Source organism: Neofelis nebulosa, chromosome 13, assembly GCF_028018385.1.
Source record: "Neofelis nebulosa isolate mNeoNeb1 chromosome 13, mNeoNeb1.pri, whole genome shotgun sequence".
In the NCBI taxonomy this organism is placed as follows: domain Eukaryota; kingdom Metazoa; phylum Chordata; class Mammalia; order Carnivora; family Felidae; genus Neofelis; species Neofelis nebulosa.
This window is the reverse complement of record NC_080794.1, coordinates 22,543,949-22,568,810: the sequence shown is the minus strand read 5'-3', so window position 1 is coordinate 22,568,810 and position 24,862 is coordinate 22,543,949. Positions and strand designations below refer to the sequence as shown.

Here is a 24,862-nt window from a genome sequence, read left to right as displayed (position 1 = left end):
AGACGTTTATTAGTCTCTTCATTCACTTTTTGTCTCTGCCTTACCTGAAAGAGAAGACGCAGGCTTGAAGCAAAAGTGCGAACATCGGCTCAGACGTGTGAATGACCAGCGGTGCGACCCACATGCACGCCATCCTCGGCTGCCCCTTCCCACGGCACTCTTGGGCGTGCTTGTGCCTCACTGCCAGCACCGACCTCCCGGGACACAGAAACGCAGGAACCTGCTTCCCGGGGTCTTCACTTAGCAGGTGCCTTTGTTTCTGGGAAACAAAACATGCATGGGCCTTCACGAATGTCCTCATTATTAGCTCTCAGATGGGCTCAGGAGGCAGATGTACATGCAGGAAAGAGCATATTCTTAAGGGGATCAGCTTATCTACACACGGGAGGAGGAATATTCCGGGGCGGAAACAGAAGCTCGGATCTGGCCTCAGGGGGAAAGAAATGAATCCATTGACAAAACCGAAAGATAAAACAAAATCCACTTTGGGAAAGATTCAGTGGTGAGAAAGACTTTCACCTGTTTTTCGTGAAATTCCCACATCTCCTGAACGTTTTGTAATGGAAACTTGTATTTACCTCAAGTAATTTCCGAACGTAACCGCAAAGTTCACGGGTCTGTGTTTTATACAACTCTCATCAATCGTCTGGTTTAAAAACTTGTTTCTACCGCATCTCCTGAATTAACCCAAAACAGAAGCGCCGAGGACAGCCCGGCAGGATTCAGGGGCTCCTGCCGGGCGGAGGGCCGTGGGGTACGGACTACACATGTGCCCTGTAGTCGGGGGGCCCAGGGTGGAGGAAGAGCCCACAGGACACACCCGCAGGCTAGGCAATGGACAGTCCCTCCATGCTCGGGCTTCCTCATCTCTAAGCCACACCTGCTGGCACCTCTTTCCTTGGGAGCAGGCAACAGAAAGCATGACCACCACACCTAACACGCAGCAACGGCCATCACTTGGCCACCCCACAAGAAGGGATCAGCACCCAAGTATTTTTCAAGCAAAATAGCTTAAAAATTTCCTTGGAATTGTCTCAGTTATACTAGATTCCTTATCTCAACACCTGTCCTTCCAAACTACCATTCAGTGCTAAAGGCAATGAAGTGCTTCTCTAAGTAGGTGAGGTCGAATTCTTGGCCCAAGAGGCTAGTGTCTGGTTGTGCTCGCTTGTGTGCATGTGTCATGGCAGGCTGGGGTCGGCCAACACGAGCCGTCACGCTGGCATCAGAAGCTTCACTCCGCGGAAACTCATGTTTTATTCTCTGACCCTGAAGGCCAAGCACACGAGTTTCTGGTGTAAGTTACGGGAGAGTGTTTTGAGTTTTCTGGTGAAAACAAAACCTGATGGCCTTGGATGGACGTCCCAAGTTGGGGAGGCTGCTGCCTGGTCTGTCTCCTGGGTGTTTCACGTTGACGTCCGACCAGCTACCCAAGGAAAAGTCTCAGAGGATTCAAGGGACAGGAGCCTCCCTTTCGTCAAGTCACGATTATGCTATTCCTCTTCTTAGGAACATCTACCCTGACCTGTGCCTTTACATCTCAAGTAGAAATTCAGGATGTGGGGACCAAGGTCAGGCCCGTGACCTGATTTCAGGACCTCAGTGTCATGTCCTAAGGAAGGAGACCCCTCCTCTAGGCTGCCCTACCCCAGGCCAGTACCTCCGCTTTGGCCAAGGGACACCCACGAGGTCCCGCGTCAACCGTGAGTAGCTGCTAATGAGCTGGTGGGCACAGTGGGCTGTGCGGGTGCCTCCACCCCTAGGCGGCACTGCCTCCGGAGCCCCAGCGTCCAGAGAACATTGTCCACATGCTAGGAGTGTTCAGTAGCATCCAACTCGCACAAGAGTCCACTGTACCCCTGATGGGACCGAGAAGGGGCCTGGTGTCCACATGGGGAAAAGTAGGAAACAAGGGACCACTCCATACCCCCACACCCCAAGCCTGCGCCTCATCCTCAACCACTGCCAGGTGCGCGGCTGCTCCGCTCGGACACGTACCCGCTGCAGTTCTTGTTTCTTTTCCTCCAGCTGGGCCTCCATCTGGCGCAGCCTTTCCTCGATGTTGCCACGCCTCTGCTCGGCCTGTGGGCGACAGCGGGGTTAGAAGAGCTGGCGGCCCCACACCACACGCTGTGCCTACGCACGACATGCTGTGAGCGGCCTTCCGCCTGCTCACAGTCCCTACCGGCCTCATGCGTGCTAGTGGGAAGCAGTGGGCTTCCATGCTGGTGACCGGGGGTAGGCAACGGTCTCGTCCCCACCCCGGGTCCCGGATCCTTGGATGGTGCCTCGTCCCCCGGGAGACACCCCTGGCCACTCAGCACGGACAGGAAGAAGCAGCAAGTGGAAAGAGCAAACAGGCGTGCTGCCTTCCTAAGCTGGGAAGTCACTTCCAACAATTTAGCTTCCTCAGCAGCAGAGTGTCCAAAGACAAACGGTCGGGCTACACGGCTGACCAGGGACAGGAGAGAGGACAGGCGAGAAAACAAACGGAGACTTGACATGCAGATCACAAAGGAGGAGAGGCTCTGTTGGAGCCTGGGCCTGTGGGTGCCCAATACCGCCTGCCTGAATTGATGGCAGCCTTGAGGGTCAGCATCCCGTGACGACCCCACCCCCTTCTCACTGGGACCCTCACTGCACTGGAACCGGTGACACAGAAGCACCGACAGGCTCCCTGCTACAGGTTCCCTCAGCCCAGGTTCCGGAAGGACGGACTGGCTGCCCAGTCATGTGCTCCCTCGTCCTGTGCGCATCACTCGATCCCAGCACCGACCACATCATGTCTGGAAACTACCTCTTCAACTCTTCAACTGCTGCCTTCCTCCGTGGGTGGTGAAGACTGTGAGAGCTGGGAGGGCAGGGACTGTGTCTGGCACGTTCCTCGACTCTATTTGTTGAACCTCCGAGTGAATTCCTTAAAGATTTATTTCCTACAGGGGTGTCTGTGTGGCTCAGTCAGTCGGGTTCTGACTCTTGGCTTCAGTTCAGGTCATGAAGTCAAGGTTTGGGAGTTCGAGCCCTGTGTCAGGCTCTGTGCTTATAGCATGGAGCCTACTTGGCATTCTATCTCCTTCTTTCTGCCCCTCCCCTGCTCATGTATGCGCCCAGGCTCGCTCTCTCTGTCTTTCTCAAAATAAATGAACATTTAAGGATTTTTTAAATAAAAAACAATTGTGTTTAAAAGAGGATAGGATTCTCTCATTTCTCGGAAAAATTCTATTATTTTATTTTATTTTTTTTTGGTAAGTTCTACACCCAACAGGGAGCTCAAATTCATAACCCTGAGATCAAGAGTCCCAAGCTCCACTGACTCAGCCAGCCAGGTGCCCTTGTCCTTCTCTTATCCAAGGCTACTATCTTGAGCTTTGAGTCTCTGACTTAACTCTGAAAAGCAGTGAGTCTTAGATGCAGCCGCCGGCAAACAGCACACATCGGACAAAACCGGAGGGACCAAAACTGGAAATGATGACTGCCGTTTGAAAAGCATTCGAATCTCAGACATAGTAACACTGAAAACAGATCTCAGCTGGGTCGCGGAATTTGGCACGCCGACGTTACCGGTGAGAAATGAGATACAAGAACGGACCGCCATGAAAATGACATTCCCACCATGGGACCCAGAAGGAAAGGCGGGCCCCACCTTGCAGAGGGTGGCCACCCTCTGGGCCGGCTCGGCTTCCTCCTCGGGCAGCATCTTGGCCTTCCTCGGGGTCTGCTGCAGCTTCCGCTCCGCCACGTCCAGGCGCTCTTGCAACTGGCGGTTTTGATCTCCAATCTAGGAAATGAAGGCAAAGCATCAAAGTGTAGCAAGTCTTCTCTCCGTTTCCATTTTTAATAAAGTGAAACAAAAGCTAAATGCAGAGATCTACTGTTCGTTCTGACTGAAGTCAACAGTTTGGGAGGTGCTTCAGAGTAAACCTTTCCTTTCTGCAAGGAGTCACCCACTGCCTTGGTCCTCGTTTCACTACGCAAAACATGTCTTGCCAAACTCTTTGCTCTTCTTCAGTATCTTCAAAGAAGTCTTTCAAAAGACAAAGTTCCCACACATTAAAGAAAACCCATCTTCTGGAGGAGCTTGCTCGTTCTTCCTGACAAGTTAAGGAGAGAAGGATTCGGTCCTAAGCCTTCGTGAACATATTTATACTGTGGTCCGAGGGCTCGCTCCATAGGGCATTCAGAGGTGGGCACATCAGCCAGCACAGAGCTTCTGAGAGCATGCCTGATGCCAGTTGAGTTCTTTTTGGAAGTGTACCATTATTCAACAAAAGCACTCTCCCTCTTGACCAAAAACGTGGAAAACTTCAACGTGGAAAACTTAGACACGAGAGTTTTTGTTAAAGGACTTTTAGGGAAGCCGAGGTGGCTCAGTCGGTTAAGCGGCCAATTCGGCTCAGGTCATGATCTCATAGCTCATGGGGTCAACCCTGCCTCGTGCTCTGTGCTGACAGCTCAGAGCCTGGAGCCTGCTTGGGATTCTGTGTCTCCCTCTCTCCCTCTCTGGCCCTCCACTGCTCATGCTCTTTCTGTCTCTCTCTCTCTCTCTCTCTCTCTCTCTCTCTCTCTCTGGCTCCCTCTCTCAAAAATAAATAAGCATTAAAAATATATAAAGTCATTTTGAAAATCATGTATAAGGTGAGGTTTTTGCCAGGTTAACATTTGTTCCCACAGACTCCTTCCATCTTCTGTGTGCATATAGCTTTCTGTGTATATACAGACCGTGTATCATGCTTTAAAACCCTCAAAAATAAATCACATGCTGTACACATAGTATTTCGCGATCTGCCTTTTACACTCATGATTTGGAACATCTTACGTGCTCTCAAACAGCATTCCTCAATGTCATTTTCATGGCTTCCTAGTCTTTCACTTTGATTATCATTTTGGGTCGACTGACACATTTGACAAACACACCAGGCAAACTCACTATGTTTCCAAGAAGCTGGATGCGGTTTTCCTGTTCAATGCCGGATGACCTGAGACAACCAAGGAAGAGCCGTGCGGCTTCCCAAAACACAGGGTCTCACATCCTCACTCCAGAGTGTGCTTCTGCACCTGCCATTCCACCCCACCCCCCGATCTCAGGTACTAACCAAAATGGCCAGCTGCCTACACATTCCCGGCCACTCCCTGTTCCTTTGGAAACAGTGCTAACAGGCAACAGAGTAATGTGCATGTAAGACAAGACAAAGAAGGAATCAAGGAGGGTAGCCCCATAACATGCTTCCATAAAATTCGAAAGAATTAAACCCTGGACGTTGAAGTAACCCCACTGGTCAACACAAGATTCTAAGATCCTAAAACCCTGACATTGACAGTTGGTCCTTAACCTGACTTGTAATTAATAAAAGTGGAATGTAGTACAACGAAACCAACGACCTGTCGATGCAGAGAGTCCTTCTTTGTGATCTCGTTTTCAAGTTTATCCTTGAGGTCGGGCAGAGAGGTGGCTTCCTGCTGTGCCCTGATGCAACGCTTCTCAAGGGTAGTGATCCTCTCTTGCATGTCTTCCTTCTGGGCCATGGTCTACAGCAGGTATTTCAGAGGGAAAACAGGGAAGGAATTAGCTTACGACACATTAACACACTCCAGACACAAAAACCGGGCGAAATCCTCATTTCCCAAACAAACAGAAAAGTAGCATCCTCGGGGCACCTGGGTGGCTCAGCCGGTGACGCTTTGTGAGCTGGTGCCCCGCGTCAGGCTCTGTGCCGACAGTGCGGAGGCTGCTCGGGATTCTGGCCAGGTACCCAGGCTTATTCTTCCCCATGTGTTCAAAGACAAACGGATAATAAAATCTCCCGCAAGTCACAACCTCGGTTGCCTCCGGACACCGTTGAGCTTTCCACAGAACAGCGACTTGCCTCTGGAGGCACGCACCATGAGACACCATCCTTTCCCCGGGGAAAAGGTGGAGGAAATCTCATCCAATTCCCACAAAGTTGAAGCAGCAGTGTTAACAAAAGGAAGCCAAACTCCACCTTGCATATAACTGGAAGTCATCTTCTATAGCCTAACCCTATAACAACATTGTATCCCATGGTATCTGACACTGCAAATGGAACCAGACCGTCCTGCCCTGCCTTTCTTGTCCACCACCCGAGAGATTCCTCTTCCAGCCCTCTGTGTTTACTAAGCAATTTATGTCAGCAGTCTCAAGAGTGAAAGTGATGAGTCCTAAGAAATGATTTTCTAAACTCTCTGCATATTGAACTCTGCTGCGGGGTCTCCCCCCACCTTTGCCAAACAACAACTTCACTGAATGGGTTATATAATTTCTGCAAATACTTTTGTTTTAAATTCGGACACGGCCTCACCCACACTAAGGTACTAAACAGACTGCTCGTGCACGTACACGTGGGTCTGACAGGGTCTGACAGGGTCTTCCCGAGGTGGCATTGACGGGCTGGGGTGGGGTGTGCGGGGACTGTCCACAAAGGGCAGCTCACAGGGACAGGAGGAGGCACAGAGCAACCATCCCACCCTTACTAGTTTCTGTGACAAGGATCAGATTCCCATCCATGACGACCACACGTGCAGAAGCGGCCGCACTCCTCCATGACCTTACACCGGGACCAGCGGGCTGCCCCTCGCTCACTCTGACCGCCACGACCAGGAGCACGGAACCCCTGGGAGGAGGGCAGGGCGGCAGAGGCGGCCGTGACGGCCCCTCGGGAGAGCCGCCCTCGCACGGTCGTGCCCCCGGCAGCGACCTGGCAGCACCACGCTTCTTCCCACGTGCCGAGTGTGTTCCCAAAACGGACCGAGAGCATGGCATGGGCCAAGCTCAGGTGGCCCACACTCCACACCCGAGGGCACTCCGCCACCTGCCCGCCAGGCCTCGGCTGGGGAGAGCCCAGGGAGGACAGATTCCACCGCGCAGACGGGGAGGCAGCCCGCCCAGGCCCCGGAGTCACGTCCCGTTCTGCTGCTACTTCTACCCAACTCCAAACGTTCAAAACCCGTGGGAGACGAAGGACACACTGGGCAATGACCGAACCAAACACCCCACGTTTGGCTAGACGACGGTGTGGCCATTTCATCCGACACTCACTTCATGGACATCTCTTTGTAATATGGTGTTCATTGCTTGAGAAAGGATGAGGTCCTTCGTTGAGATGTCTAGCTCCTCTTCCAGCTTGGCCACGAGAGTGCACAGGGTAGCCAGGAGCTCTTTCATCTGGCTCTGCACCTTTGAAAGCCAGAAAGGGAAGCAACATGTGACGGCCCCCACTGCTAGTCTTCATATGTTGTTTTTAAAACAATGGATAAAAAGGAAACCCCCTCCAATCAAATCCTGTCATGAGGTCTGCAGCTGAACTCTGCGTGTGGCCTCTAATTCTTCTACGAAACTACACTTCTCCAGTGCCACACGTAACTGCTCTCTTACCTGGAAACAAAGGGATTGAGCTTGTACACAGAGGTGTTTCACTAGGCCTTACTGTACAGTTACCCTAAGATCCCCTTTGCCTCAAATAACATGACAGAATGCTGGTAAGTTTTTTCACGGATGCTCCTGTTCACAAACTTGCTTGTTAACAGCTTTCAATTTAACATTGGAGACAAATCTTCCCTGAAATAAATTACATTATGTAATTTGTACTAGCCAATCGATACACACATTTCCACCAACTACTGCTTTTTAACCATACAGACCTGTCTTCTTACAAGAATTCAAGAAGATGAAAAGGAAACTCAAGTCACACAAACACACAAAGTGTGCCTATAACACACAGCATGTGCACAAATTGAGAACCGCCATGGCAAGGCACACCATTTCATCCTCCGTTTTGTCGTTGTCCAATATGGAGTTCAGGACCTTGAGCATCTCCACCTCACTGGACATGCCGGCCTGAGTCTTCGCCTGTCGCCTCACCAATGTTCTCCTGAGAGATCTCTCGTGCCTGGAGATGAGGAACTCTAAATGTTCCAGCAGTAGCTGGCGGGAGAGGCAAAAGGAAAAGCGTGTTTCAAGAACACCTTCAATTCCAGGCCTCAAGTTCACCAAATGCAAAATCAAGTCTGAATCCCTTCAATTCAGTGCCCTGGTAGGGAGCCATCCCCTCGAATGTGTTAAAATAGCCTCACTCCTCCTCACGGATCAAACAAGGTTTGAGAACAATAGGTCCCAGCCAACTCCATGGGGACATGTAGACAAAGGGAGTGAATGGTGTGCTGTGTTGAAAGACCCTGGCAGTGCACCTACTGACCCTGGTGTTGTTTCTCTCCGCCTTCAGGTTGGCGATCTCCTCCTCTCTCTGCACGAGCTGCTCCCTGCAGGTGTGGAGCTCTGCAGCGAGAGCTGCACACTCCTAGGGTCGGAGAGGGGACAAAAGTGGAGAGACACAGGGGGTCTTTACCAGAGCACACCAGGCCTCCGTGGCCCTCCAGAGTCCCAGCACCCACCACCCTCAAGTAGCATCACACACACCAGTCCCCTCCTCACCACCCACAGGAGTCCCGGGGATTTTCGGAGGGACCGACACTCAAGGGGACAGACGTTTGCAGGTGCCTGGCAGGTCTAGGACTCAGGAGCTCTGCTGACTCGGGAGCAACAGGCCGAGAAGCCTGCTGCCCATCCCCAGCCTCTGGCCTCGTCTGGCAAGCAGGCTTGTGGAGCGGCAGCAGGGAAAGGCTGACGGTACTCAAAAGCTGCTGTCTTAGCCTGGACCCCTGTCTCAGTCAAGTCAACCATACCAAATGGGCTTTTCAAAAATGATGGTAGGACTCTTGTCGATAGGGAGAGTTTAAGACTTATTTCTTTAGTCAAGCAGGAAATATTATGGATGAAGGGTCTCTGAGGAGAGTGATGCCAGGGCCCACCACCCCACATGGGGTTTCTCTCCCGCCAATACCGAGCGCCCGCCCAGGACATGGCGTACAGATGGGCTCCAAGGAGGTGGACGCACACTCTCCAGTCAGTCGAGCGCAGAGCCTGGTGCAAGGCTCAATCCGTGAACCAGGACATCATGACCTGAGCTAAACCAAGAGTCAGACGTTTAACGCCCGGAGACACCCAGGCGCCCCAGAGCTTTTGTCTCTGTAGGACAAATGAGGGCATAAAGGTTCGCTTAAAAACTGACATTCCAAATAAAGAGAGTGGTTGATTTCAGCCATTCTAGAAAATCCAAGGACAAACTGGTGACATACTTCAAGTTCCTTCATAAATTAACCCTTTCCAAATCAACGGGAATGTTACCACAGAACTGAACACGTTCCTTGCAATCTGATTTGACAAGGTGAACCCACAGACGCCTATCTGATCCTTGATGTAGGACTGTGCAGGCCCATTTTTATGTGGTGATTTTTGTTCCAATAAATACATTGGAAACTTTTCTGGAGATGTGTGACATTTGGAAAGACTGGCAGATGAGCTGAGCAGCTACGAAATATCAAAGATAGTAAGTAAAAGGGAGGCCACGGGTGCATGAAATAAACGCGGATACTAGGCTATTATAGCATTTCCTATCCGAAAACATACACAAACCTACTCTAACAAGATAAAACGTATCATTTTGCACACAGAAACTGACCGTACCTACCTGGTGCCATCTGCAGTCAAGAGAAAGGCAAACAAATGTGGAGACGCAGGATTAAGTCCTAACCGCATAACACGAGCTGTAGCAGACGCTGTCCTCTGGGGGAAGTGTGCACCACTTCCTGTTGCTATTGAGGTCACCTCAAGTGTTGCACGAATCTGCTTTCAGCTCTTGGTAAGCACTTCCTTTCTCCAGTAAATCAAGCACCAGAAGAAAAGTGATTTCTCAGGGTTCCTGCGTCATTTTCACCCTGTTAAGGGCAATGCCACGAACCTTATTTACACCTTGGGACCCGTTTGAAGTGTCCCCAGGGATGCTGGACGTGCTCCCGCGATGTAGAGAAGACTCATGGTATGACAAGGAAAGGCTGAATGGCCTGACATGTACTGAGGTCCACAGCTGCAGCTGCCAGCCGGACTGCGTGAGGACCATGGAGGCACAAGGAAAGGGGAATTCTCGAAGCTCTCGCTGCGGCTACCCCAGCACATGCAAAAACCTGGTGCTATGTGTGAGACATCTTTGTGTCTCGTGTGGAAGATGTGGCATCTCTGTGGATGTAGGACTGCTGTGAGATGGGCACACCTGCAGACTCAACTCAAACTGCAAGACAAGTGAAGACCTGATATCACGACGTAAGGCAGAAGGAAGGGAAGGATCGAAAACTGGCACATTTCAATGCAGGCACAGGATATCTTGGTGAATTTAGAAAGGGGTTTGGCTTTTCAAATGGTCATGATGATAGGAGAAGCAGCTTCTACCACGAAGAGGAAGCACACGGTTTCCCAGACGCCCCAGAGAAGATTGCAGAGAAGCAGGAACCACCATCCACCGCATGTCAACCACTCCAAGACAAAAAGGGAAAACCCAAGAAAATCAGTTGAGGAGACCATGGCTGCTTGCACAGGTTTTTCACGCAGAAGGAGATGCCCTGTCGGGGGGAAAATGCCACAAACGACATTTATTCACGAGAAAGACAAGTGAGCACCAAGATGTTGGGTAGGAAGGGGTGAAGCAGCTACCGACTGAGCGGACACAGGCGGGGATGTGATCAGGGCGGCTGGCCCTGTGTAGGAAGCTCACCCCAGGGTCCTGAAGGCAACAAGTGCCAGTGGCCAGTGGTCTGGCTGCACAACCAGAGCCCTTGCCCTGGACCAGTTCCATCCCGGCTCTGTCCCTCAACTCAGGAAGTACGCTGAAAGCAAGGGACTGTCCTCTAAAGTTCTTTGGCATTGGACAATGTCCTGGCCACCCAGAACCCCACGGGTCACCACCAAACGTGTCTTGGCGGCTCACTCGCTCCGGAGCGCAGCGGGTCTAAGTCAGCCTGCAGACCAGGGGCCACGAGGACCTGTGAGGCTCATGACACAGGCACTTGACAAGAAGGACAGTCAATGCTACCAAAGAGAACCGCCACAGAGGGAACGTCATGAAAGTCAGGAAGATGCCAAGGGACGTTACAAAAAACTCTGGGAAAACCATCAAGCCCTGCCATAGCCAGCCCGTCACCACAAAGCCTGCCCTGGGCAGGCACCTGACAGGGGAGGAGGGCGGCCATGGCGGTGGGGATAGGGAGCTGGGAGGCTGACACCATCACCACTCCATGGACGCTGGCTGAGCGTGCGCAAACTGGATGGTCATTTTAGAAGAATGACGGGTACTAGGCAAGGACTATTGGGTTTTGTTTTCTCCTGTAACAAATGCTGATGACCAAAATGTTTACTATGACTTCTCAGTCTTCCCTGGCTTGCTCTTATACATGTGAGTAGCCTGCTAATCAACACATCATGAACTAGGAAAAATGAATTCAATTTGAAGCATGTTTGAAGGCATCAAGGAGACCCTGAGGCAGTCACAACTGGAAGGACTGAGACCCCAACAAAAGGGAAGCCCGCTGAGCCAACTCTAATGTTCAGAGTCCTCTCTCTCCCTCAAGACATGTGAGGATTCTGAATTTCCTCAGGCATTGCAGGCAATATACCAACGAGCTGCAAAGGAAACCTAACAGAAAGGCAAGCAGAAAGTCGCAGCTAACCGAGCTCTGGACAGCACAGGGAGGCACAGAAAATGAGCCCAGCACTCGGCAAGCACTGCCTGAGAAGCTGACTCTTCCATCATCTCATTGTGCTGTGGAGGAAATAACTGGGCTTTGGGACCTAGCATCAAGGACGGGTCTCGGAAATACTCCAGGCCTCCAAATGGAGACCCTGGAGGTCTACACGGGGGTGGGGGACAGCGTGAGCCCAGCTCACACTGCACCTTACAAAGACTGAGCCCCAGTCTCAACTCACTCACGCCTGAGTGGGACCAATAACCGCCACACTCGGGGTGTGTGGGATGAAATGCTGAAGGAATAAAAGCCCACGAAGAGCCTCTATGCTTCTCCATACAGTCCAGCACAAAAATAAAAACAAAGAAGAAATGAAGAGACAAGATAAGGCAAGACCAAAAAATACAGAAAAGAACAGAAAAGAAAAAAAAAAGAAAAAAGAAAAGAAAAAGGAAGAAAAGAAAAGAAAAGAAAGGAAAAGAAAAGAAAAAAGAAGAAAAGAAAAGAAAAGAAAAGAAAAGAAAAGAAAAGAAAAGAAAAAAATGGAAAGGAAAGGAAAGGCAAGGAAACGAAAGGAAAGGAAAGGAAAAGAAAGGAAAGGAAAGGAAAGGAAAGGAAAGGAAAGGAAAGGGGAGGATAGGAAAGGCAAGGCAAGGCAAGGCAAGACAAAGCAAGGAAAGGCAAGGCAAGGCAAGGCAAGGAAAGGAAGGGAAAGGCAAGGCAAGGCAAGGCAAAGCAAGGCAAGGAAATGAAAGGAATGCCTGGGTGGCTCAGTCGGGGAAGCATCCCACTTTGGTTCATGTCATGATCTGACACTTTATGGTTTGAGTCCCGCGTCAGGCTCTGTGGTGATAGTCAAGAGCCTGGACCATGCTTTGGATTCTGTGTCTCCCACTTTGTCTCCCCCTCCCCTGCTCAAGTTTTGTCTCTACCTCTCTCTCCCTCTCAAAAGTAAATTATATTAACAAAAAAAATTCTTTTAATAAGAAAAGGAAAGAAACAAACAAGCAAACAAAAAAAGAGACACACCTGGATAGCTCAGTCTACTCGTTTAAGTGACCAACACTTGGTTTCGGCTCACGTTTGTGAGTTTGAGCCCTGGGTTGGGTTCTCTACTGACAGAAAAGAGCATCTGCTCAAGAGTGTCTCTCTCTCCCCCATCCTCTACCCCCACCCCTGCTCTCACTTTCTTTCTCCCTCAAAATAAATAGATAAACATTAAAAAAAAAAAAAAAAGTTTTACATCATATCGACCCAAAGAAGAAAGAAGAGAAACAGACCAAGAGGAGACACATAGACTGGAGTTACTGCATGCAAAAGTCAACTGTCTAAAAACCATTCTTGACAAATGGGAACTTTTCAGAGACTCAAAACAGATTCTCAAACTGCAAATTATCGGAGCTAAAATTACGATCTCCAGGTGCCTGAGTGGCTTAGTTGGTTAAGCATCTGACTTTAGCTCAGGTCATGATCTCATGATTCGGGAGTTTGAGCCCCGCGTTGGGCTCTGTGCTGACAGTGCAGAGCCTAGAGCCTGCTTCGGCATCTATGTCTCCCTCTCTCTCTGTTCTTCCCTTGCTCCCACTCTATCTAGCTCTCCAACATAATTAAAAGACTAAAAAATCTTGTTAATGGCATTAAGAACTCAGTCCGTGGGCTTCACATCAGACTAGACACAGGTGAATAGCCTCAGTGAACTGAAAGATAGGTAGGTAAAAATATATCTAGACCATACACAGAGAAAACGTCAAGAAAATACACAAGCCCAAAAGACACAGAAGATATGGTACAAAGGTCCAATAGGAGCCCACAAAGTAGAGGAAACACAGAATGGGTAGTACCACTTCACTACAAAGATAAGAATCAAAACTGATAAAAGAACCAAGAGAGTGACTCCACAAGGAACACCTCAGGCAAAAACATGTTAACAGTCTTGAGAGGACAAAGAGACCGCCTTCCATGGGACAACAACAACACTACCAGCTGACTCTTCAAGAAAAGCAAATGAAGCCAGATGATGGATTGGCATGTATGAAAGGTGAACTAAAATAGCCACCAACCTGGAAGTCTTTACCTAACAGAAACATTCTTCACAGTGAAGGCAAAGTAAAGATGTTTTTCAGGCAAAACAGAAGCAAAAACAAAAATAAAAACTGAACAACAAACAAAAACAACACACACACACATACACACACACACACGCACACACAAAAACCATGACTACACATCAACTACAGACACAAACTAAAATCAATATTAAAGCAGCTTGTTGCAGAAAAGAAATGTAGTCTCTGAAAGAAATATGAAAAAACAAGGCTTGCAGAACAACATCACAACAGAAAGGGTAACTATGAGAACAAAACTTAACAAGCATTAAGTGCACGAAACAATGACAACAATGCCAAAATCCATCTAAAACGTAAAAATATCACCCAACAAAAGGTGAAGAGGAGTTCAGTGTGGTTCAAGTGTCAAAGAAAAGAGCAGGGGCGCCTGGGTAGCTCAGTCAGTTGAGTGTCCGACTTTGGCTCAGGTCAAGATCTCACGGTGTGTGAGTTGGAGACCCGTGTCAGACTCTGTGCTGATGACTCAGAGCCTGGAACCCGCTTCACATTCTGTGTCTTCCTTTCTGCTCTGCCCCTCACCCGATTGTATTATGTCTCTCTCAAAAAACAAATAAATCTTAAAAAAAAAGAAAAGATAAAAGGAGAGAGCAGTGTCAGGGAAGCAGTACAAGTCCTGAATCAGGCAGGGGTCAGTTTAAAATGCACCTGAAATAGATATACATTCCAGAAATAGAAATAGATACATTCTATTTCTGAAATAGATAGAAATAGATACACTCCAATTAACCTAACAGATCAGTGTACAATTAAAAACTCCTTCCTGCTTCTAAACGAAGGCTAGAGACCAAAGGAAGACAGAACAGCTGGGACAAAGAAGAAACTAATAATACGGTACGTGTAAACTAACATATCAGTCATTACGTGTGCACAAATACTGCAAGCAAAAGGTTGACTCTCAAATGCGTTAGAAGGAAACTTACCATACCCTGGTCACAAAGGTATACCTTAAAACGTAAGATCACAGACAGGTGGAAGTAAAAGATCCCCAGACAAACTCTACCGAACAGAAAACTGATGTGGCCACCAGGACCACCCAATAAAGTAACCTCTACAGCAAAAAGCTCTACTAGAGACAAAGAGGAACATTTCGCGATGGAAGTTCCATCTACCAAGAGAACAAAACTTCTAAACTTGCATAGACCTAATAACGCCATCTCAAAATACAGAAAAATTGACAAACATAGAAAAGGAAAAAGAGCCACATCCATAAGCACGATGGGAGACTTGACGATACATCTCTCAGTATCTGACAGAACTGACGACAACAGAAAACTCAAGGCAGTGTGACGGGGCTGTCCAATATGGGGTCACATGCTTTATTGCAAGTACTTGAACCGCGGCTCCTCAAAGCGCGACGTGTGCAAAGTATAAAATGCACACCACATTTTAAAGACAACGTGAAAAAAGAGAATTCAAAATCATATATAATTTTTTCTCACGCCGGCTATACACTGAAATGATATTTTGGATATGCCTGTTAGTTATATTATTAAACTCATTCTCGCCTATTCCTTACTTGGTTTCAAGTGGTTACTAAAATCTGAATTCTGTCATTAACAAACTTCATCTAACCTATAAATAGAGACTACTGCATTCCCCCAATACACATTATTTTCACGTGCCCAAGGAACAGTTCATGAAAACGAATATATGCCAGGCCATTAGGAAAGTCAGCTCATCACAAAGGACTGAAATACGGCAGGGCATATTGACGGATACCATTAGATTCACAGTTCATTTCCCGCAACAATTCATCACGCCCAAAGTGATGGGAGAAAGACAGGGAGACTTCCGGTGATGACCAGTCATGGGCGGCTGAGAGAGCACTGTCACCCCTGCCACCACAGGAGGACAGGGAGAAGCAGGCTGTCGATGAACCAGGAAGCTGACTCTCCCCTGACTCAGAATCTGCAGATGCCTTGATCTTGAGAACTTGCCAGTCTCCTCAACTGCAGGAAAGAAGTTTCTGTTTCTTATTAGGCAGCCAGTCTATGGTATTTTGTTACAACCACCCCAAAACACTGAGACAGATACCTTCATGGAATTAAGCTAGAAATCCGCACAAAGAGAACGAGAAAATCCCCCGAAACATCAAGATGTGTTATGCTCCTAAACACTGTGATGAATTAAGAAAAAGATGCCACAATGAAAGTTAGGAAATAGTTTCACATAAAAGATAATAAACATTTGGCTTATCAAAACTTGTGAGATCAGGAAAGGTGTGCTTAAAGGGAGACTCATAGCTTTAGAATACATATATCATAGGATAGCTCAGTTGCTTGGTGACCAACTCTTGATTTTGGCTCAGGGTATGATCCCACGGCCACAAGATCGATCCCCAGCCTGGCTCCACACGGAGTGAGGAGCCTGCTCGAGACTCTCTCTCTTTCTCTCTCTCTCTCTGTCTCTCTCTCTCTCTCTCTCTCTCCCTCTGACCCTCTGCCCTGCTCATGCTCTCCTTCTGAAATGAATCAACACACTAATAAGCAAGTAAATACAATACACATACTGGAAAGGAACAAAGGCTAAAAATCAAATGAAGGATTTAGTTCAAGAACTACCAGATGGGACAGCAAACAATCACCAAGTAGATGGAAAACAAAAGGGCAGAAATCAGTGCTGCAGGAAACAAATAGTAAATCACAGAAATCAAAAAAGCCCAAGTTGGTTCTATGAAAAAGAAACAAAGCACAAAGTACCAATATCAAGAAGTTCTAAAGCAAATATCACACCAGATGCTGCAGATAGGGGGGTTTTAGAAACCAGTTGAAACTTATTCCTTGGAAAGTCTGGGAGGTCTGAGCAAACTCCTAGAAAACAAAATGCCTTATCTAAATAGACACAAGAAGATATGGGAAATCAGAAAATTCCTATTTCCATTTAAGAAAGGAATCTGCAATGAAAACCCTTCTCACAAGGAAAACCCTACACCAGCTGTTGGCCTAGCACTTCTTCCCAAAAGAAAAGAACACATACAAAAACTCTTCTGGGAAAGCACAAGGAGTGCTTCTTCCTACGTTGTTTTAGGAGGCCAGCACGACCTTAAACCCAAACCCCAGCAAGGACGGCACAAGAGGGTGCAAGGGAACACCCACCTCTCTCTTGAATACACATGCAAGAATGTAAAGCACACTATTTACAAATGGAATCCAGTGCAAAGAGAATGCATAGATATCAGGTTTGGATTAATCTAGAAGGGCAAAAGTTGTTTTCAGTTAAACCACATTACACAAATCACTTGTCCCCAAAGATGCACAAAACACATTTCAGAAAATTTAGTATTATTCTTTCTTTGATGATTGTTAAAAAATCAGAGCAAACTAAAAACAGAGGAGAGTTTTCATGTTTTGATACAACTATCTACCAGTAATGCCACGGTAAGTGTCACATGTAGTGGTAAAATACTGAACTCTTTGGGACACCTGGGTGGCTTCTAGTCGGTGAAGCGTCTGACTCTTGATTTCAGCTCAGGCCATGATCTCACGGTTCATGAGTTCAAGCCTGGCATCAGACTCTGCTGACAGTGCGGAGTCTGCTTGGGATCCACTCGCTTTCCCCCCTCCCACTCCCCTTCCCATGCATGCTCTCTAAATCAATAAAGAAAGAAACAAACTTTAAAAAATATTAAGTATACAAAAAATTATGAAACCCTTCTCTCTCGTATCTGGGAGGAGACAAGGACACCTACTCTCACCACTTCCCTTCAACACAGTACTGGAGGCCCTAGCCAATCCAAGGCAAGAAACATACAAATGGTTATACTATTGGATAGAAACCAAAGAAACTTACCACAAGGCAACACAGAGAACGTAAGGCAGACGTACACAAGAATGTGAAAAGCTGTGCCATTCACAGATGTATTCCACACACATAGAAAGAACTCATTCTAATCAACAAAAACCAAAACACACAACCTAATCACAAAGTGGCTTCCAAAAGGCAATTATTTCTCAAAAGAAACATGTAAGTGGCCAAGACACACACAGGGGCGGGTCCCACGAACACACCATACCTCCCAGCACCTGAGCCCCAGCAACCAGCTAACACACGAGAAGAGGCAATACCAGGCATCGGCCAGCCCCGAGCTCCCGCACGCTGTTGCTCGTGGGGAACAGACACGTGCCACCACTCACGCCCTGCTCCTCCAAGGCAACCCAATACAATGCATGTGGATCTGCAGGCAGCCTCTGCACAAACCGGAGCAGCCACAGCAGAAACAATAAACCGTGCTGTGCTCACACACTGGGCCTTCGACAGCAGGGGAGGACCAGCACAGCCACACAAGGAAAGCAGGTGCATTGCGCACACACAGCGCTCAAGGGTTGGCTCAACATGAAGCGAAGAACAGGCCAAAGCAATCGCTGGTGAAAGTCAAGACCGTGGTTACCTTTGGGGGACGTTCGGTGGGAGTCAGTAGGAGGTAGGAAGCACGGTAAGGTTCCATTTCTTCATCCAGGTGGTGGTTCCAAGAATGTGTTCGCTGAGTGAAAAATATGGAAGATCAGCTGAAAGTAGTGGCCTAGGATGTTCCAAACGTCCACCGCGTGCCACACAACTAGGCCGCTCTGTGCGGGCAGCTAACCCCCAAGAGAAGCAAGGAAGCCCTACCCATCTGAGTGCAGAGTCAGGAAAGGGCATCCAGAAGCCAGAGGAGCTACCGCCACACCCTAGTCGCCTCAAGCTGTTCATCTGGGGGAGTCCACATCGCCTTCCTAAACATCATTGGCCACAAGACACTGAATGCAGAAGCAGCTGGAACAATAAAGATCTTGCACTAAGCAAATGCCACGCTTCTACACAGTGTTGTCCTGAAAATGTACGTATGTTTTGCACGAAAGGTATGAGTACGTTAATCTGTCCTAATTTATTGTCTTTAAGTGAGTTCATCACATCTGAGATGCTGGGATTTGGTTTGGTTTCCTTAATGTTTGTTTTTGAGAGAGAGACGCAGGGCACGTGAAGGGGAGGGGCAGAGGGAGAGGGACACAGAGAATCTGAGACAAGTCCAGGCTGGCAGCTGGCAGCACAGAGCCCCACATGGGGCTCTAAACCATCAACTGTGAGATCACCACCTGAGCCAGAGTCGGACCCTTAACACAGAGAGCCACCCAGGTGCCCGCTTCAATTCTCGGTTTAATCTCACCACAGTAGAGATCCAGAGACACAACCCCCACACTCGAAGGCTCTCTGGGGCCCTCAATAATCCCCTGATGTCCAAGTGTCCCGACACCACCGAGTCTGAGAAACACTGACCAGGGAACAAAGGACACTGTCCCCTTCTTCTCGTCAACTTCCCAATTTCTATAGGGTTTCCCCAGCTCACCAGACTCTCTAGGGCCTGGCCCACAGGACGCAAGGGCCTAAGGCGGCCTCTGTTCGTGGCAGCCGCCTCGGGGGACAGAACGTGTGCAGCCTGTGTGGGGTCAGGGGACGGACAAGGCGGGAAGGTCTCCGACAGCCTCTGCGAGGGCGGGCGGCACACTCCTTACAGGACAGCCGCGGCTGAGGCGGGCACCCGGAGAACCTCCCAGAAGCCACTACCTGCAGTGAGAAGGGCCCTTACTGCCTGCCGAGCGGTTAAGCCAGCACTGCCACGGGAGGCACCCCCCACACCATCCCGCCGCCACAGAGCGGCCACCACGACTGACTCACGGGAGCCTGCGGGCGTCCACACGGACAGGCCGGCCTTCCTCCCGAGGGTGGCCAAATGCTGTCCCACAAGTGAGCAGAACCAGGGCGCCTCGAGCCACCCGGCCTCTCACGGCTGGCACTGTGGCCTCTGCGGAGTCCGAGCGGCGCTGGGTCCACCAGAACTCACCTGCCTCGATCGGGACGGTCTTCGGAGAAACAGGGGCCCCAGGGCGACATCTTCGTAGGTGGAAGACTTCTAGCAAGGGAGAACCCAGATGCTCAGAAGGGCACCTCCCTCGCCCTCCACAGCGCATGCGGGCTCCTATGGCCCTCAAGAGCCCGCCAGCCTCCCGCCCACCTCTCCGCCTGGCAAATGCGCTGTGGCGCCAGCACCAACGGAAACTACTGCGTCAGGGAGGAAACACTACCCGGTGGGACGCTGCACCGGCAGAGACTCTTCATCACGCACCCGCCGGGACGCACTCGGGTACAACGTCAGAGGCGAACCCGATCTCAGCTGCGGACCTTGGGCGAGGGACACACATCAGCACAGGTTTGGGGCTGTGACAAAGGCATCGCCCTGGCGGGGGTTGCGGATACCTGCTCAGGGGAGAGGCTGTGCCTCAGTAAGAGCAGGAATGTGTGTGAAATCTCTGGAGGATCCTCTCACGTTTGCGAAAACTGCTCTAGAAAACTAGCCAAGAAGCCAAAACCACCCCCAAAAATATGCATGGGCGGGTCTCCGTGCAATCATAACCCAAGTCTGTGCTCTTTCCAAGCCCCTCCCCCACCCCGCTCCTCAGCCACCGACAGGGGCTCGGGAGCCTGTAAGAGCCCCGATGCCGCTGATGGGCCACGTTTGGGCCAGCTTCGGGACACCCTGGGCTACATTGGAGCCTCGCTGCTCCTGATTGTCCATGTTTCCCAAAGCGCGAGACCCCCCACCCCTTGTCGCTTTTGGAGGATACACTGTGTCCCAGCAAAGCAGCAGTGCTGACTGCCCACCCACAGGCACACTCTGATCCGTGTCAGGTGGCATCTCAGTGTGGTTTTGATTTGTAGTCCCCTGATGAGGAGTGACTTTGAGCATCTTTTCTTTTTTCTTGTATTCAATATAATTTATTGTCAAATTGGTTTCCATTCAACACCCAGTGCTCATCCCCACAGGTGCCCTCCTCGATGGCCATCACCCACTTTCCCCTCTCCCCCACCTCCCATCAACCCTCAGTTTGTTCTCAGTATTTCAGAGCCCCTTAGGGTATGCCTCCTTCCCTCTCTGCAACTTGTTTCCCCCTTTCCCCTCCCCTCTGTGAAGTTTCTCAGGATCCACATATGAATGAAAACATATGGTATCTGTCTTTCTCTGCCTGACTTATTTCACTTGGCAGAACACCCTGCAGTTCCTTCCACGTTGCTACAAATGGCCAGATTTCATCTTTTCTCATTGCAAGTAGTATTCCATTGTATATAGAAACCTCATCTTCTTGATCCATTTGTCCATTGACGGGCATTTAGGCTCTTTCCATCATGTGGCTATTGTTGCAAATGCTGCTATAAACACTGGGGTACGAGTCCCCTGTGCATCAGCACTCCTGAATCCCCTGAATTCTAGCAGTGCTATTGCTGCGTCATCGGGTGGATCTTTTTTTAATGTGGTGAGGAACCTGCACACTGTTTCCAGAGTGGCTGCACCAGTTTTTCTTCCCACCAACAATGCCAGAGGGTTCCTGTTTCTCCCCATCCACTTCAGCATCTATAGTGTCCTGATTTGTTCATTTCCGCCACTCTGACCACCGTGTGGTTTTGATTTGTATTTCTCTGATCATGAGTGATGTTGAGTATCTTGTCATGTCTCTTGGCCATCTGGATGTCTTCTTCAGAAAAGTACCTATTCATGTCTTGTGCCCATTTCATCACCCGATTATTTGTTTTCAGGTGTGGAGTTTGGTGAGTTCTTTATAGGTGTTTGGATACTAGCCCTGTGTCTGATACGTCATTTGCAAATATCTTTTCCCATTTCATCTGTTGTCTTTTTGTTTTGTTGCTTGTTTCCTTTGCAGTGCAGAAGGTTTTTATCTTGATGAGGTCCCTACAGCTCATTTTTGCTTTTAATTCCCTTGCCGTTGGAGACGCGTCATGTAAGAAATTGCCACAGCTGAGGTCGGAGAGGTTTGCTCCTGCTTTCTCTTCTCAGCTTTTGATGGTTTCCTGTCTCACATTCAGGTCCTTTATCCATTTTGAGTTTACTTTTGTGTACACTGTAAGAAAGTGGTCTAGTTTCATTCTTCTGCATGTTGCTGTCCAGTTCTCCCAGCACCAGTGGTTAAAGAGTCTGTGTTTTTTTTCCATTGGATACTCTTTCGTGCTTTGTGGAGGATTAGTGGGTCTGAATCTGGGTTCTCTATTCTGTTCCATTGGCCTATGTGTCTGTTTGTGTGCCCATACCATACTGTCTTGATGATTACAGGTTTGTAGCAGAGGCTAAAATCTGGGACTCTGATGCCTCCTGCTTTCGTTTCCTTCTTCAATATTACTTTGAATATTTGGGGTCTTTTGTGGTTCCATACACGTTAGCATTATTTGTTCTAGCTTTGGAAAGAATGGTGGCACGATTTTGATGGGGATTGCATTGAATGTGTAGATTGCTTTGGATGGTATTGACATTTTTACAATATTCATTCTTCGAATCCAGGAACATGGAATGTTTTCCCATTTCTTTGTGTCTTCTTCAATTTCCTTCATAACCCTTGTATCGTTTTCAGCACACAGAACTTTTATATCTTTGGATTGGTTCATTAGTATGTTGAGGTTATTGATAGGTATTTTATGGTCCTGGTGCAACTGTGAACATGATCAGTTTCTTTAGTTCTCTTTCTGTTTTGTTTTATTGGTATATTAAAATGCGATGGGTTTCTGTACATTGATATTGTGTTCTGCGACTTTGCTGAATTGATGTATCAGTTCGAGAAGACTTTTTGTGGATTCTGTCAGGTTTTCCAGGTAGAGTATCATGTGGTCTGTGCCGAGTGAACGTTTGACTTCATCTTTGCCATTTTGATGACATGTATTTCATTTTGTTGTCTGATTGCTGCTTCTAGGAATTGCAAAGCTATGTTCAACAACAGTGGTGAGAGTGGACATCCCTGTCATGTTCCTGATCACAGGGGGAAAGTTTTCAGTTTATCCCCAGGAGAATTATATTAGCTGCGGACTTGTATCATACATCGCTTCTATGATGTTTACATATGTTCCTTCTATTCTGACTTTCTTGAGGGTTTTTATTAAGAAAGGATGCTGTGTTTTGTCAAATGCTTTTTCTGCCGGTATTGACAGGATCATGTGGTTCTTACCTGTGATTTTCTTAATGTGATGTATCGTATTGATTGATTTCCAAATATTGAACCAGCCCTATAGCCCAGATAGGAATCCTACTTGATCATGGTGAAAAATTCTTTTAATATGCTGTGCGTTTGTTTTGCCAGTATCTTGTTGAAAATTTTTGTAGTCTTATTCATTAGGCATATTATCCTATAGTCGTTTTGTTTTTGTTTTGTTTTTTTTTTTTGCTGGGTCTCTGTCTGGTTTGGCAATCAAAGTAAAGCTGGCTTTGTAGAATGTGTCTGGAAGTTTTCCTTCCATTTCTATTCTGTGGAACAGCCTGAGATGGATAGATATTAACTGCTTTAGATGTCTGATGGAATTCCCCAAGGAAGCATGTGGTCCAGAAAATGAGATAAATCTTAGGATGCAATGACTAGGACAACTCCCAGACAAGCTGATGGTCTCAGGAATAAGATATGGATAGATATGAAACACATATGGGTACGGCAAAGGGAAGCCTCCGTCCTCTACCGTGGGAACCCAAAGGCAAGATGCCTGTGTTATTACCTTAGAAATGAGGGAAAGCTTCTGGAGTTCACTGTTTTCCCTTGCCATCCTATCAGTGGATAGTGAAGACAGTCATTCCAAGGTAACAGGCTTGTGCTGTAAGCTAAGCTCAGATGTTTGGAACAGGGCTTGGATGCAGTAGTTCATGAATGGTCTCTTTCTGTGCTAAGCAGGTCCTCGACAATATTGCCCATGGTGAACCAACTGTTCTTCAGAGTGAAAGCATCTTTAATGGCCAGGGAGGGAAACAAGTTGGCTAGCCATCATTTCTTCTACCAGCCACCCAAACACCAAGTACTCTCAGGAAGGCAATCCTTCCTTTGGGATCTCAGAAACTGATTGCTCTTGGTTAGCACAGACCAGATTCAGAGTTAGGAGAGGCTGGCCCTCACTATGCAGGGGACAGACTCAGTGCATTACATGAGACTCACGACATGGTTATTGGGTCACGGCCTGGGAGGGGTGCTGAGCGTTCTCGACCCAGGGCGCTTGGACTCCAGATATACTTGGGAGAGAGAGAGTGTCAGCTCCCAGGGCTCAGCCCTCCCTAGAAGCTGGGGGATTGTGCTTCTCCCTCACGTGGGGCGGTGTGTCGTGTAACGAGCATGCCTGGAAGATGCTCTCCTGTGGGTCACCCAGATCGACAGGCTCTCAGGATGGCCCCTTGAGCAACCTCAGCAGCATTAGCAGTAGCCAGGACTCGCTGCACAATGCCCCCCAAAAGAAGGTCATCAGTCTTCAGTGTGCTGCTTGCTAGGCAAGAAACAAAAGGTCCACCCCGGCCACGCTAGTGACAAGACCGCCTGAACAGGTTGGTGTCCCTTGCGTGGCTCTCGCATGCGGGAGGTCTTACTGGCATCGTTCCTCTAGATCCGCAGTCACTCGACCTGCAGACCCCTCCCCCTTTCGGGAGACCTCACGTGGCTGTTGACACCCCCCGCCTCCCATTTCATCACTCTGCTTCCCCACAGCCGCTGAATTGGAGGTTGAAAACCCTCCCAGGGTGCCCTGGGACTCAGCAAATTGGGCGGACAAGCTGATAAACACAATAAACTTTAAAAAAATAAGCATTGTGTTATTTGTCATGTGGCTGAGCAGTTCTCAGCGTACCTGGTTTTGAAGCAGTGGTTGTTTGTTCAATGTTCTATATAGCTGCAAATAGGTTATATCTCCTCCACAGTGAACCTGAGGCCCGTATTCAACTATGGTCCCTAGAGGACGTAGAGCATGTATGAAATCTGGAAAGGACCCCCGAGGATTCCCAGTCCACCTTGAGAAGTTGTGCAGGGAGGGCGTGACCCCAGAGCACTTGACTCTGAGCCTGGCTCCTGCACAGATGAGTTTGGGGCTCTGGGGAAGCTACGTAGTAGCATTCCTGTGCTTCTTTTTAATCACTTGTAAATGGGAACAGTGGGAGCACTGCAGTCTCGTGGCTTTTAAGAGTGTCTGCATCTAAATATCCACGAGATACTATGATCACAGAAGCTCCATCTCATTATGTGTAACTGCAGCCCCTGTGAGGACATGGTCAGCAGCATTCAGAAACTGTCATTCATCTGGTGGTCTCTCTGGCGTACTCACTAGGTTGCCCTCCTTTTTCCTTCCCCTGTAGTTTTTGAGTTTCTCTTAAA

The 24,862-nt window shown here is 48.6% G+C and overlaps 2 protein-coding genes and 2 long non-coding RNA genes across 4 annotated transcripts in view; 1 reads left to right on the top strand and 3 right to left on the bottom strand.

Moving 5' to 3' along the window:
• LOC131492647 (liprin-alpha-1-like) overlaps positions 1-7,243 on the bottom strand; it is a 136,690-nt gene extending 129,447 nt beyond the window's left edge. Inside the window, exon 1 of the mRNA XM_058696358.1 lies at positions 7,055-7,243. Within this exon, the coding sequence (XP_058552341.1) occupies positions 7,055-7,180 (126 nt within the window). The 5' untranslated portion in view covers positions 7,181-7,243. The remainder of the gene's footprint in view (positions 1-7,054) is intronic.
• Positions 1,472-3,701, bottom strand: LOC131492673 (uncharacterized). The gene is made up of 3 exons (XR_009252233.1): positions 3,644-3,701; positions 1,999-2,082; positions 1,472-1,539 (listed from the first exon to the last, which is right to left on the bottom strand). It is a non-coding gene; the product is annotated as an uncharacterized LOC131492673 (long non-coding RNA).
• Positions 4,444-5,466, bottom strand: LOC131492669 (uncharacterized). Its single transcript, XR_009252229.1, has 3 exons — positions 5,380-5,466; positions 5,094-5,150; positions 4,444-4,976 (listed from the first exon to the last, which is right to left on the bottom strand). It is a non-coding gene; the product is annotated as an uncharacterized LOC131492669 (long non-coding RNA).
• A 12,473-nt stretch (positions 7,244-19,716) lies between the features above and the next one.
• Positions 19,717-24,862, top strand: part of LOC131492397 (liprin-alpha-1-like) — a 56,558-nt gene continuing 51,412 nt past the window's right edge. The window contains 1 exon segment of the mRNA XM_058696025.1: positions 19,717-19,969. Within this exon segment, the coding sequence (XP_058552008.1) occupies positions 19,717-19,969 (253 nt within the window).